This window comes from Erinaceus europaeus, chromosome 2 (assembly GCF_950295315.1).
Source record: "Erinaceus europaeus chromosome 2, mEriEur2.1, whole genome shotgun sequence".
NCBI lineage: Eukaryota > Metazoa > Chordata > Mammalia > Eulipotyphla > Erinaceidae > Erinaceus > Erinaceus europaeus.
In genome coordinates, this window is record NC_080163.1 from 190764650 (window position 1) to 190779888 (window position 15239).

Genomic DNA, 15239 nt, shown 5'->3' on the forward strand with positions numbered 1-15239 from the left:
AAGCATTTTTTTCATATGTTTGTGGCCTTTTGGATCTCTCCTTTTATTTGTTTATTTGTTGATAGAGATGGAGAATTCAAGAGGGAAGAGAGAGATGGAGAGTGCGAGAGAGGAAAGACCCTACAGCACTACTTCACTATTTCCCAGGCTTGCCTCTCATGACCCCCGTTGGTAGGGAGCAGGGGCTTGAACCCTGGTCCTTGTACATGGGAACATGTGTGCTCAGCCTGGTGAGCTACCACCCAGCCACCTGTCCCCTCCTTCTCCTCCTTTTTTATTTTTATTTATTTTATTTTTTAATTTATTTCTTTATTGGGGAATTAATGTTTTACATTCAATAGTAAATACATCTCCTCCTTTTTTAAACGTATTCCTGGGGAGTGAACCTGGGGCCTCCTGCATTTGTTCACCACAGGTGAGCAGCAATCTAGGTCAAATTGGACCTAAATAAATAAATAAATAAATAAATATACAGTAACAATATAAGGGGTGAGGGAGAACCAGAACTTCACTCTGGCACATGCAGTGCAGGGGATCAAACTTAGCATCTCAGCCACATGATTCTGGTGCTTTATCCACGGGACCATGTTCCAGACCTCCAAGCCAGCTTTTTATATTCTAAAGCACCATCAGTATTATTACTATTATTATTAATTTTTTAAATGCTTATTTATTCCCTTTTTTTGCCCGTGTTTTATTATTGTAGTTATTATTGATGTTGTCGTTGTGGGATAGGACAGAGAGAAATGGAGAGAGGAGGGGAAGACAGACAGGGGGAGAGAAAGATAGACACCTGCAGACCTGCTTCACTGCTTGTGAAGTGACTCCCCTACAGGTGGGGAGCCGGGGGCTCGAACTGGAATCCTTATCCGGTCCTCAAGCTTTGTGCCATGTGAGCTTAACCCACTGCACTACCGCCCAACTCCCCATCAGTTTTATTTTTATAAATATATTTATTTATTTATTTTAGTGAGAGAAGTTTTGAGAGAGAGACACCAGACCAGTGCTCAGCTCTGCCTTATGGTAGTGCTGAGGTCTGAACCTGGGGTCTTAGTGTCTCAGGCATGAGAGCCTTTTTTCTTTTCTTTTCTTTTTTTTTTTTTTTTTTGTCTCCAGGGTTATTACTGGAGCTCAGTGCCTGCACTACAAATCTACTGCTCCTGGAGGCTATTTTTCCCTTTTGTTGCCCTTGTTTATCGTTATCGTTATTATTGCTGTCATTGCTATTGTTGTTGGATGAAATGGAGAAAGGAGAGAAATGGAGAGAGCAGGGGAAGACAGAGAGGGAGAGAGAAAGCTAGACACCTGAAAACCTGCTTCACTGCTTGCGAAGCGACCCCCCCCCCCCCCCCGCAGGTGGGGAGCCAGGGGCTTGAACCAGGATCTTTGTACCAGTCCGTGCGCTTCACGCCATGTGCACTTAATCCACTGTTGCTACTGCCTGGCTCCCCGTGAGAGTCTTTTTGCATCACCATTATGCTTTCTCCCCAGTCTTATTACCATCATCATTATTAGTTGCCAACAGCGGGGCTTCATCACTCCAAGACAACTTTTTCATATATATATGGGGGTGGGGGGTGAGGGGTCGGGGTGAGGGGCCGGGGTGGGGAGAGGTACATGGGGTTGAGAGACAATCAGCATCGAAACTGCCCCCAGTTCCTTAGTGCTCCCACGTGGTGTAGCAGGAGCTCAAACCTGGGTCATAAGCATGAAAAGGCAGATGTCCCACCAGGTACACTGACTCACTGGCCCCTATCCTTTATTCTGGAGAGAAAAAGGAGAGCTGGGGAGACAATATATTGCTTCTGCAAAAAGTCTTTCCTGGTAGGACATCTGCCTTGTCATGCCTGAGGCTGATGTACCAGGTTTAATCCCCAGCACAATCATAAGCCAGAGCTGAGCAGTGCTGTCTCTAGTCAGTGTCTCTCCGTGTGTGTGTGTGTGTGTGTGTGTGTGTGTGTGTGTGTGTTTCATTAAGATTAAATGATGTGACCTTGGGAGAACTACTACAGTTTTCAAGGGAGGGAATGGGGACACACACACTCTGGTGGTCGGAATGGTGTGAAATGATACCACTGTTATCTTAATTTTGTTACCAATATTAAATCATTTTTAAAAAAAGATTATTTGGGGCCAGGTGGTGGCACATCTGGTTGAGTGTATGCATTACAGTGCTCAAGGACCCGAGTTTAAGTTCCTGGTCCCCACCTGCAGGGGAAAGCTTAGCAAGTGGTGAAGTAGTGTTGTAGGTGTCTCTCTGCCTCTCTCCCGCTCTATCACCCCCTTCCCTCTCGATTTCTGCCTGTTTCTTTCTTTCTTTCTTTCTTTTTTTTTGTAAAGACTTTCATGCTTGACACTCCACAGTCTTTTAATTAATTAATTAATTTGTTTGTTTTTTAGAGACAGTGAGGAATTGAGAGGGGAGGGGAGAGAGAGAGAGACAGAGAGACACCTGTAGCCCTGCTTTACCACTCATGAAACTTTCCCCCTACAGGTAGGGACCAGGGGCTTGAACCTCGGTCCTTGTGCATTGTAATGAATGTATGCACTTAACCAGGTGTGCCACCACCTGGCCCCAATTTTTGCCTGTGTCTACCAAACAAAATAAAGATAATAATAAATTTAAAAATGATTATCTGAGAAATAGGGGAGAGGGAGAGATAGATAAGAGATAAACAGAGGGGGTTGGGCAGTGGCGCAGTGGGTTAAGCGCATGTGGCGCAAAGCGCAGGGACCGGCGTAGGGATCCCGGTTCGAGCCCCTGGCTCCCCACCTGCAGGGGAGTGACTTCACAGGCAGTGAAGCAGGTCTGCAGGTGTCTGTCTTTCTGTCCCCCTCTCTGTCTTCCCCTCCTCTCTCCATTTCTCTCTGTCCTATCCAACAATGAACAACATCAACAATGGCAATAATAATAACCACAACGAGGCTACAACAAGGGCAACAAAAGGGGGGAAAAATGGCCTCCAGGAGCGGTGGATTCATGGTGCAGGCACCGAGCCCAGCAATAACCCTGGAGGGGAAGAAAAAAAAAAAAGAGATAAACAGAAGGAGAGACATCACAAATCTGCTTCACCATCCATGGAGCTTCCCTGGTGGCACACACGAGAACCAAGTTTGGAATCCAGAGCTTTGTGCACGGAAGAGTGTGTGTGCTACTTGGTGAACTAACTCCAGGGCTCTATGCAAATATTTATTTATTTATTTGATAGGACACAGATAAATTGAGAGAGAGGGAAGAGAGAAAAGGAGAGAGAAGGGGGCTGGGTTGTGGTGCAACTGTCAAGTGTATGTTACCACGCACAAGGATCTGGGTTCAAACACTTAGTCCTCTTCTGCAGGAGGGAAGCTTCACAACTGGTAAAGCAATGCTGCAGATCTGTCTGTCTTTCTCTCCCTTTCTATGTTCCCTTTCTCTCTCAGTTTCTCTGTCTTTATCCAAAATGAATAAGTAAATAAATAGATTTTTAAAATATTTATTCTCTTTTGTTGCCCTTGTTTTATTGTCGTAGTTATTATTGTTGTTGTTATTGATGCCATCGTTGTTGGAGAGGACAGAGAGAAATGGAGAGGGGAGGGGAAGACAGAGAGGGGGAGAGAAAGTGAGACACCTGCAGACCAGCTTCACCACCTGTGAAGTGACTCCCCTGCAGGTGGGGAGCGGGTGGCTCCAGCTGGGATCCTTACGCAGGTCCTTGCGTTTGGTGCCACATGCACTTAACCCGCTGTGCTACCGCCTGACTCCCCATAAATAGATTTTTAAAAAGAGAGAGGAGGAGAGAGAGACACCTGCATTACTGCTTCACCACTTGTGAAGTTTGCCCCTTGCAAGTAGGGACTGGGGGCTTGAACCAGGGTCCTTGCATATGGTAACATGTATACTCTACCAGGTATGCCACTTCCTGGCTCTTTATTTGTTTATTTATTTATTTATCTATTTATTTATGAGAGAGGAGGAGAACCAGAGCATTACTCTGGCACATGCAATGCTGGTGATTGAACTAGAGACCTCATGTTTTAGTCTTTGGCTTTATCCACGCTGCCATTTCTGAAGTCACCTTGTACAAATCCTTTACTTTTGTTCCTGACCCACCCTGCAGAGGAGGTGCAGTGCTAATTTTGCAGGTGAAGAGTCAAGATCTGGGGCAGGAAGTGCTGGTCCAAGAGCACTCAGAGGGCTCAGTGCCGGGCCTCCCCTCTGTGTCCGCCAGTGACCCATGCTCGTTAATCACTCACTACCTCCCTGCTCTTCATTTTTCTCAATCATCTAATCTGTAATACTTATTTTCTCCAGTTTATTTTATTTTATTTTAATTAAAACCATATGTCACTGTCGATCATAGCTTACAGGAAGAAAGGGAGCAGAATCCACAGGGCTCTTGTGGTTAGATGGCTTTGAGGAAATATTTCAGGTCAAGGAGAGGTAGGCAGGCCTGGGCTGGGGGGTCCCAGCTCCTCCTGGCTGGTTGAGGAACTGATGGTCACTTAAAGTTCTTGTATTTGTTTATTTATGCGGGGGGAGGAGGGGAGAGAGAGAGAATGAGAATCAGAGCATCACTCTGGCATAGACCTCATGCTTGAGAGTCCAACGCCTTCTATACTGCACCTCCCCTGAGCCTGCTCCTCTCTGTCTTGGGGAAGGGGCAGTACCCCTATAACAATCCCTGCCACTCAGTGCAAGCCGGCACCATTTCAGGTTCTAAACCTTAGTGGGGCCAGGATGGGCTCTTGGCATAGAGAGGGTTTCTAGCTCTGTTCTCTCCCAGACTTCTAGGAAAGGAGGCTCCAAGCAGGCATCTTGGTAGCCTCTTGTAGCAAGGTGGTTTTCCATAGTGATATATGAATGTGAAATGCTATGCTTATTTTTAAAAAGATTTATTTTATTTGTATATAAGATAGAGTTTGATATGAGATAGAGAGAACAGCAAGCAGGCACATGTGGCTCTGGGCACATCCAACACTCCCAACAGCTGAGCTATCTCTCCAAGACATGCAGAGTGCTTGGAAAATTGCTGTATACGTGATCCCTGACCAGAGTTGGGTTGCCAACCAGAACCTTACTGGTTGGCAACCCAAATATGACTTTAAGGCTTGAGTACTGGGAATTCAGTTTAAATTTTAATGCCTGATTTTGTTCTGAGGCAGCCCTTGGCCTAACTGTTGTGTCTCCAGAAGATAGTCCTCTTTTTTTTTTTTCTTTCTTTTTATTGCTAAGGTGTTATTGCTGGGGGTTTAGTGCTGACACTATAAATCCATCGCCACCTGTGCTTTTTTTTTTTGGGGGGGGTAGAACAAAGAGAAATTGAGAGAGAAAGGGAGACACCTGCTGACCAGCTTCACTGCTCGTAAAGTGACCCCCCCCTACAGATGGGGAATGGGGCCTCGAACCCGCATTCTTGTGCATGGTAATATTTGTACTTAAGTGGGTATGCCACCACCTGGTCCCAGTCTTCCTCTTTTTAAAAATGTAACAAGGAATGAACCCAGGGCCTTGCACATGTGTGATGTCACTGCTTCCAGATCAAATTTTTAATCTTTTTATTCAGTTAGGGCGAGACATACATAAAGAAAGAGAAACAGGGAGAGGGTAGATAACATAGTAGTTATGCAAACAGACTGTCGTGCCTGAGACTCCAAAGTCCCAGGTTCAATCCTCCACACCACCATAAACCAGAGCTGATTAGTGCTCTGGCAATAAACAGATAAACAAACAAACAAACAAACAAACATTTAAAAGTTTCAAAAAAGAGAGAGAGAGAGATAAACAGACATCATAGCACTGCTTCACCACCTGTAGGTCTTCCTCTAGTGTCTGGTGTCTGTGCTGTGGAGCTCAAACCTAGGACTTCCAGCATTGTTAGGCAAACTCCCTAACAGATGAGCTATGTCCTAGCCCTTATTCTCTCTGTGTGCTTGTACGTGTGCATGTATGTGTGCATTTTAATTAATTAATTTACCAGAGGGGGCTGGGTGGTGGCTCACCTGGTTGATTGTACATGTTGCAATGTGCAAGTTCCCGGGTTCAAGCCCCCAGTCCCCACCTGTGGGGAGAAAGCTTTACAAGTGGTGAAGCAGGGCTGCAGATGTCTCTCTGTCTCTCTCCTTCTCTATTTCCCCTTCCTCTCAATTTATGGCTATCTCTATCTTAATAAATAAAAAAAGATAATAAATAAATAAAAATTATTAAACAAAATTAATTTACCAGAACACTGCTCAGCTCTAACTTGTGGTGGTACAAGGGATTGAACCTGGGACCTTGGAGTTTAGGCATGATCTTTCTGCATAACCATTGTGCTGTCTCCCCTCCCTCCCGCCCCTATTCTATTTATGTATATATTAATATCTACTTATTATTTTTGAATTCTGTAGGACAGAGAGGAGTTGAGAGGAGAAGGGGAGATAGAGGAGGGAGAGAGAAAGAGACACCTGTAGCCCTGCTTCACTGAGTGTGAAGTTTCCCCCCTGCAGGTGGGGACTGGGGGTTTGAACCTGGGTCCTTATGCACAATAATGTATATAGGCTCTATTTTTAAAGGGGGGCAGGGACAGGGGACTGACAGACAGCATAGCACCGCTCCCATCATCCATAGAGTTCTCTTGGTGCTATCCATGTGCTCTGCTGTGGTGTTGCGATTCAAACCCAGGGCCTCACGCATGTGAACCATGTGCTTTGTCTGCTGAGCCAGTTAGTTCCTGGGCTGGAAGGTATTCTTTTCAGTGTCTTAGTGAGAGGTGCTGGCAATCACAGGGTGCTGTTCCTGCCAACAGTCAGTGCCTGTGATGTCAAGAACCAAGGCCCCTCTATGCCCCCAGGTGTCTCCTTTCCCTCTCTCTCTGCCTCTGGGCATCTCTGACCATGTTTCCCAGGGGTTTCTCCTCGCCAGGCCTGCTCTAAATCTCTCTTCTTTCTGCCTGTGGGTGGCCGCCTCTGCATCCTGATTCTCCAGGCCTCAGAACTGGGAATGACCTCGGCGTTTTACAAGTACATCCTCACCACCATGGTACGTATCCCCACGCCCCACATCCAAGCCTTTGCGCACTCCCCCCCCACCCCCGCCGCACTGTGTGCCGGACCTCACTTCTTCTGCACGCTTGCCAGGACTTCCCCATCTTGCATCTGGATGGCATAGTGGAAGACTCCTCCAACATCTTGGGCTTCTCCATGTTCAACACCTCACACCCTTTCTACCCCGAGTTTGTGCGCAGCCTCAACATGTCCTGGAGGGAGCACTGTGAAGCCAGCACCTACCCGGGCCCCGCGGTGAGCACCAACACCTGCACATACTTCCTGGATGCCAGCGTTGGCCTCCCCTTGCCACGGGGCCTCCTCCCAACAGGGCTCTTCAGGGGCCTCTGCTGCCCTGCACACTGTACCTCCTAGGGCTGGCCACTCCCTTCCTTACCACCAGTTTTTAAAAAATGTAATGTTGATTTCTTAGATTTTATTTATTTATGCATTTATGTGTTTATTTATTTGATAGAGACAGAGAAACTGAGGTGGAAAGGGGAAAAAGAAAGATACCAGAGCATTGCTCAATTCTGGCTAATGCTGGTGCTGGGGATTGAATCTAGGACTTATTATTTTGCCTCTAGGGTTATAGCTGGGGCTTGGTGTCAGCACTACAACTGTTCCTAGCAGACATTTTTTTTTTTTTAGCTTCCAGGGTTATTGCTGGGGCTCAGTGCTTGCACTATGAATCCACTGCTCCTGGAGGCCATTTTTCCCATTTTTTGTTGCCATTGCTGTTGTGCTTGGATAGGATAGAGAGAAATGGAGAGGGGGGTGGGGAAGACAGAGACAGGGAGAGAAAGACAGACACCTGCAGACCTGCTTCACCACTTGTGAAGCATGTGGGGAGCTGGAGGCTCAAACTGGGATCCTTATGCCAGTCCTTGCACTTCACACCATGTGCGCTTAGCTCACTACACTACCACCCAGCACCCCTGGCAGACATTTTTTCATTTTACTTGACAAGACAGAGAGAAATTGAGAGAGGCAGAGGAGATAGAGAGGGAGAGAAAAAAATAGACACTGGCAGACCTGCTTTGCTGCTTGTGAAGTGTCCTACCTGCAGGTGGAGAGCTGGTGGCTCAAACCTGGATCCTTGCATGGGTCCTTGTGCTTAGTACTATGTACTATGTATGCTTAACTGGATGTGCCACCACTTGGCCCCTGAACCTAGGATTTGAAGCCTCAGTCTTGGGAAACTTTTTTTTTTAAATATTAATTTTATTTATTTATTCCCTTTTGTTGCCCTTGTTGTTCTATTGTTGTTGTCGTTGTTGGATAGGACAGAGAGAAATGGAGAGAGGAGGGGAAGACAGAGAGGAGGAGAGAAAGATAGACATCTGCAGACCTGCTTCACCGCCTGTGAAGCAACTCCCCTGCAGGTGGGGAGCCGGGGTTCGAACTGGGATCCTTATGCTGGTCCTTGTGCTTTGCACCACCTGTGCTTAACCTGCTGCGCTACAGCCCGACTCCCTCTTGGGAAACTTTTTGCATTTCCCCAGCCCTGAGTCTTTATTTCGCTTTTTTTTTTTCCTCCAGGGTTATTGCCGGGCTCGGTGCCTGCACCATGAATCCACCGCTCCTGGAGGCCATTTTTTCCCCCTTTTGTTGCCCTTGTTGCTGTAGCCTCGTTGCGGTTATTATTATTGCCATTGTTGATGTTGTTCATTGCTGGATAGGACAGAGAGAAATGGAGAGAAGAGGGGAAGACAGAGAGGGGGAGAGAAAGATAGACACCTGCAGACCTGCTTCACTGCCTGTGAAGCAACTCCCCTGCAGGTGGGGAGCCAGGGGCTCAAAGCGGGATCCTTACGCCGGTCCCTGTGCTTTGCGCCACATGCTCTTAACCCACTGCGCCACCGCCCTCCTTTTTTTTTATTTTTTTTTTACCAGACCACTGCTCAGCTCTAGTTTATGGTGGTACAGGGGATTTAACTTGGGACTTTGGAGCCTCAGGCATGAGAGATCTTTGCATAACCATTATGCTATCTACCCCTACCCATGTCATTTTGGTTTTTTTTTCTTTATTAGGGGAAATAAATGTTTTACAGTTGACAGTAAATACAGTAGTTTGTACATGCATAACATTTCTCAGTTTTCCACATAACAATCCAACCCCCACTAGGTCACTTTGGCTTTAAGGTCTTCATTGACCTCCTTTGTTTGTTTTCCACACCAGAGTTAGGGTTCTTTATTTTATTTTATTTTATTTTATTTTATTTTATTTGTCACCTCTAGGATTTCACCGTTCCAGGCCAACTCTATCATTTAGAGACAAAGAGGTAGAGAGAGAGAGAGAGAGAGAGAGGGAAAGAAACCATATCTCCAGAGCTTCCTTCAGTGCGGTGGGGGTTGGGCTCAAACCTGGGCTGCCTACTTGACAAAACAGCGCATTTATCTAAAGGAGCTCTTTTGCCTGTATCTTTATTTCTGTAAATGTATGAATCTGTGTATAATCAAGTTGTTTGCATGATAGATGAGGGAACCTCTGAAGTTTCCCGCAGGTCAGATACATTTTTTTCCCTTTAGTTCATCAGAAGCACAGTTAGCTACAGTTAATTTATAATCAGATGGCCTTTCAACAAAACCAAAGTGAGCCCTACAAATTCCTATAAGCAAAAGCTTTCAATGAGCTAAGGACAGTCAATAATTAATGCAGGAGATTACAGCATTTCCTTCAGGAGTGCAAGTTCAGACCTGTTCACATCAGAGGTGACTCTTTCATAAGAAAGTGTACAGAGCTCCATTAAATCATTGATCTGAGCATAACATATGAAGACAGAAAATGTGGAGACAATTTTAAAATAAGAATAGTTTTATTTATTTTTTAAGAAACAGCCAGAAATTGAGAGGGGATGGGGAGATGAGAGAGACAGACAGACAGAGAGACACCTGCAGCACTGCTTTACCACTTGCAAAGCTTTCTCCCTGCAGGTGAGGACCAGGGGTTCGAACTTGGGTCCTTGTGCATTTTGTGCATTGTAAATGTGTGTGCTCAACCAGGTGCACCACCATCCAGCCTCACTTTTTTTTTTTTTTAAAGTAACTGACCAGATTCCATAGACTTTTTTTTTTTGAGAGAGAGAAAGAGAGAACTTGAGTATGACTGGCATATATGATGCCAGGAACAGCATTCAGGACCTCTGCTCATAGGTCAGGTGCTATATGGGCTGTGCCACCCCCCGGCCAGTAGGATGCTCTTGGAAAAAGGATCTTGCTGGTTAGGATCCCTTCCTTTGGAGGCCTTTTGCATGCATTTCGCTAGACCAGTTGATCCTCCTACTTAAGAGTGAAGAAACTCACCATGACTCAACTTCTAGTGTTTTTTTTTTTTTCTGTATTAAAAAATATTTCTTGAGGCTGGGTGGTGGCACACCTGGTTGAGTACACACATTATTATGCACATGGACCTGGGTCCAAGCCCCCAGCCTTCACCTACTGGGGGAGGAAGCTTCATAAGTAGTGAAGCAGAGCTGTAGGTGTCTTTCTCTCTCTCCCTATTTCTCTCTCTCCAAATAAAATAGAGAAAAGAAAAATTGGCCACAGGAGTGGTGGAGTCATCATGTAGGCACTGAGCCCCAGTGATAACGCTGGTGGCAAAACCCAACCAACCAAACAAACAAACAATTAACGTGAAAGAGAGAGAGGGGTAATCAGTGCACCACTCTGGTATAGGCAGTGCTGGGGACAGAACTCACAACCTCGGGAGTCGGGCGGTAGTGCAGCGGGTTAAGCGCACGTGGCACAAAGCACAAGGACTGGCGGAAGGATCCCGGTTTGAGCCCCTGGCTCCCTACCCATAGGGGAGTCGCTTCACAGGTGGTGAAGCAGGTCTGCAGGTGTCTGTCTTTCTCTCACCTTCTCTGTCTTCCCTTCCTCTCTCCATTTCTCTCTGTCCTATCTAACAACGACATCAATAACAACAATAATAACTATAACAACAATAGAAAAAAAGACAACAAGGGCAACAAAAGGCAAAATTAAAAAAAAGAACTCACAACCTCCCACGTTCAAGTCCTTTGCTCTGTGTTTCTTCTAGATAGAAACACTGATCTAGACTGCAAGTTCTGTGAGGGCTGGGGTTTCTTTTTTTTTTTAATTAATTTATTTATTGTATAGAAACAAATCAAGAGGGGTGAGGAAGATAGGAGCGGGGACAGACAGAGACACCTGCAGCACTGCTTCACCACTTATGGAGCTTACCTCCCTTTGAGCAGGGGAGATAGAGAGGGAGAAAAAGGGCAGGGGGTGGGGGAGAAGATAGCATAATGGTTATGCGAAGAGACTCTCATGCTTAGGTCTCCAAAGTGCCAGGTTTAATCCCCCACACCACCATAAGCCAGAGCTGAGTGGTGCTCTGATAAAATAAATAAATAAAAAACAAGAGGGAGAAAGAAAGACACCTGAGGAACTGCTTCATTGCTTGTGAAGCGTCTCTACTGCAGGTGGGGGGGGGCCTCAAACCCAGGTCCTTGCTCAGGTCCCTACACATAGTACTGTGTGCCCTAACCAGGTGAGCCACTGTCCACCCCGCCCTTTTTTTTTTTAACTGTAGGACAGAGAGATATTGGAGGGGGGGGGGGTTAGGGAGAGAGAAGCTCATCAAGTTTCCCACCAGAGGTGGGGACCAGAGCTTAAACCTAGGTTCTTGCTCATGGTGATATGTGCTCTCAGCCAGGTGCACTGGCCTTGCCTTCCTCCTTCCTTCTTTCCTTCCATCCTTCCTTCCTTCCTTCCTTCCTTCCTTCCTTCCTTCCTTCCTTCCTTGAGGAAAGACGCCACAGCACTACTCCACCACTCGTGAAGCTTCCCCCAGCTTTATTTTTTATTGTCTTATGAGAGAGAGAGAGATACCAGAGGACTATTTCACTCCAGGCTCTGCAGTGCTAGGAATTGGACCTGGGGCCACAGGCATGCAAGGCTGGAATTCTGCAGCTGAGCTATCGTCTCTTGTGCACTCGTGCTCCCCACGCTAGCACACAGAGCTTTACCTTCTTCCTCTGCTTATGTTATGGGAGGAAACTGAGGTCTGTGGAGGTGGGGGGTTACCAGGGCCTCCAGCTCAGCCACCTACCTGACTCCCAGGCCCCAGCTCAGAAGCACTGGACTCTCCTACCACCTAGACCCTGTGCCCACCCTGTGTGGAGAAGGCCAAGCTAGCCTATGCCCAGTCGTGCCCCTTAAGATGTGCCCACAGACACATCCAGATAGGTGCCCCAGCTGTCTCCCCACTGTATTGGAGGCCCCCACTAGCTGGCTGCCCAGCCCAACCGTCTTGGACATACCCCTCCCCATGGCCTTTGTGAACAGCCAACCAGGCTTTTCTCACTTCCCAAACTTTGTGGTTTCCCGTTCCTGGAGGAAAAGGTGCTTGCAGACTTGCGGGGTTGTTCTTTGTGGCTCCCCTGGCCAGGTCACCTGTCTTCCACGCACCCCACCTCTGACTCCCCACCCCCAGCTGTCAGCCGCCCTAATGTTCGATGCTGTGCACGTGGTGGTGAGCGCTGTCCGGGAGCTGAACCGCAGCCAGGAGATTGGTGTGAAGCCACTGGCCTGCACCTCGGCCAACATTTGGCCTCATGGGACCAGCCTCATGAACTACCTGCGCATGGTGAGTCAGGACAGGAGGGCCTGGGTGGAGGGGGCGTCCTGTTCCTGAGGGTGGGCGGGCACTCACTGTGTTTCCCCTGCGGCCCTGCCACCCTCTCCCCCATCTCTGGCATCCTGGATCTGTCTCCCTCCTTTAAATGTGGTCCTTCCTGTCCCTCTCTCTTGTTCCTCTGCCTCTGTCTGCGCCCCCTGGGCCCTGCCACCCCTCCCTCTGCCCGCCTCCCGCCATGCTAGGTAGAGTATGATGGGCTGACCGGGCGGGTCGAGTTCAACAGCAAAGGGCAGAGGACCAACTACACCCTGCGCATCCTGGAAAAGTCCCGTCAGGGCCACCGCGAGGTCAGCCACCCAGAGACAGCCCTCTGGGGGCGGGGACTCGGGCATGGGCCTGGCCCAGAGGGTCAACCCTGACTATACCCTCTCTGCCCCAGATCGGGGTGTGGTACTCTAACCGGACCCTGGCTATGAATGCCACCACCCTGGACATCAACCTGTCTCAGACTCTGGCCAACAAGACGCTGGTGGTCACCACCATCCTGGTGAGTGGCCCTGTGTGTATCTGTGTGTGTGTGGGCAAGGGGGACAGGGGGAGGAAGGGAGGTGAGATGATGCCCAGTCCAGTCCTAGGGAGGAAGGGAGAGGTCCAGGCTGGCCCACTGAGGGTTGTGATACACACCCATAGTCCCTGGTGGCAAACAAGAGGTCACCGTTCCAGCCATTGCCTCTAGCAGCTGTGCTCTAGGCCTTCAGCCTCTTAGACCCTCAGTGGCTGTGAGCAGGGCACCACCTGACAGCTGTGGACACTGGGGTGCTGAGGGTCATGCAGGCCTCCATAGGGCATCAGAAGGTGCCCTAAAATGGGATGTCACAGAGCCAGTCCCTCAGGACTAAGGTGACCTCACATCCCCCCTGCACAGGGGCCACTGACCGTGCTGGGGGGACAGATGGCCCGCGGATGGGAAACCAGACACCTGGTCACAGCCTCACTCAGGGCTCCAAGTGTCAGAGGTACGGTACCCCTGCCTACAGGAATGGTATCAGTTCCAGAGACTTCCTGTGGCCAGAATGCAGAGTCACAGGGGAGCAGGGCAGAGTGATGTCAGAAGAGTGAATCCAGGAAGTTGGGGCTGCCAGGGCCACTTCTCATACTCGGCCCCTATTTTCCCCCAAGCCCCACAAGCCTTGTTCTCAACAATGAGTGTGGTTCTCATCATTCATTCATTCATTCATTCATTCATTCATTCATTTCACAAATATACACTGAAGCTACTGCTTACCAGGCCTTCAACACACTTTGTAGTCACAGAGTCACTAGGGGTCTGCTTATTCCCCTGGTTTTAGGAGGCACACAGATAAGGGGATCCCAGCCTGATGGAGAAGTCAGACCTGGGTGTAATCCTTCCAATATGGGGTAGTAATGGTCTCCCACAGAAAAGACTGTCTCCATTGTAGGAGGCCAGAGGAAGGCTTCACGGAGGAGGTGACATTAGATGGGACTTTGGATGAAGTCTAGGAGTTGGGTACACAGCAAAGGAGGGGCTCTGACACTAAGCTTTAAGTCAAGGGCAACATGCGCTCGGCCCAGGTGTGCTACCACCTGGCCCAATTAAAAAAAATCTTAAACGGGGCCAGGTGGTGGCACACCAGGTTAAGTGTACATTGTATGAAGCATAAGGACCCACCCAAGGATCCTGGTTTGAGCTCCTAGCTCCCCCACTACCTGCAGGGGGGAAGCTTCACAGAAGTGAAGCAGGGCTACAGGTATCTCTCTGTCTCTTTCCCTCTCTTTCTCTGCCTCCCAATCTCTGCCTCTCAATTTCTCTCTGTCGTATCCAATTACGAAATAAATAAATAAATAGTAAAAAAAATGGCCACCAGGAGCAGTGGGTTTGTAGTGTAGGCACAGAGCCCCAGCGATAACCCTGGAGGCAAGAGAGAGAGAGAGACTCATGACTTGAGGACTGAAGCACCAAAGGCCCCAGGGTCAGTCAGTCCTCCATACCACTATAAGCCAGAGCTGGACAGAGCTCTGATTAAGAAAAATAATAATAAATAATGGAATACTGAATGTGGAAATTGGAGGGAAGACAGGAATTAACGCAAACCCTTAAGACAGAATTCAGATACCTACATTGGGGGCCAGGGGTGAAAACCAGCTACTTTTCCTCTTGTCTCCCATCCTTCCAGAGGTCACCTCTTTCCAGAAAATTCTGTGCACATGCAATGACATCCCCCTTCTTTCCTTCACAAAGAATGGCACATTGTACGCCTTGTTCCACAGCTTTCTATCTCCCCCCTTAATATATCTGATAGAACTTATTTTAGTTGTTGCTTGGGATTCATCTGTGACATCAATACTCTTTTTAACCTGTCCCAAATTCACCTAATTTCAAGCACTTCAGTCTTTGTTCCTTTGACAAGCAGTGCTGCCACACCATCATGCTCTGGGACCTGCATTTCTGGGTACAGGAACACAGCCAGCTGCAGGATGAATTCTTAGAACTGGACTTAGCCATGTCCCTTTGTCTATCTGCACTGCTTCCGTGGGGATTTTCTTGGGGGAAATTTGAAAACCTTGGATTAGAGACTCCTTAAGACCCTGAGTTCTGATGGTTTGGGTACCC

At 47.9% G+C, this 15239-nt stretch overlaps 1 protein-coding gene across 3 annotated transcripts in view; it reads left to right on the top strand.

The window, feature by feature from the left end:
* The window catches only part of GRIK5 (glutamate ionotropic receptor kainate type subunit 5), a 96289-nt gene that overhangs the window by 18576 nt on the left and 62474 nt on the right, over nucleotides 1-15239 (top strand). For all 3 annotated transcript variants that reach the window (XM_060186047.1, XM_060186048.1, XM_060186045.1), the window contains exons 7-11: nucleotides 6944-6997; nucleotides 7096-7257; nucleotides 12464-12616; nucleotides 12850-12954; nucleotides 13047-13154. In XM_060186047.1, the coding sequence (XP_060042030.1) occupies nucleotides 6944-6997; nucleotides 7096-7257; nucleotides 12464-12616; nucleotides 12850-12954; nucleotides 13047-13154 (582 nt within the window). The remainder of the gene's footprint in view (nucleotides 1-6943; nucleotides 6998-7095; nucleotides 7258-12463; nucleotides 12617-12849; nucleotides 12955-13046; nucleotides 13155-15239) is intronic.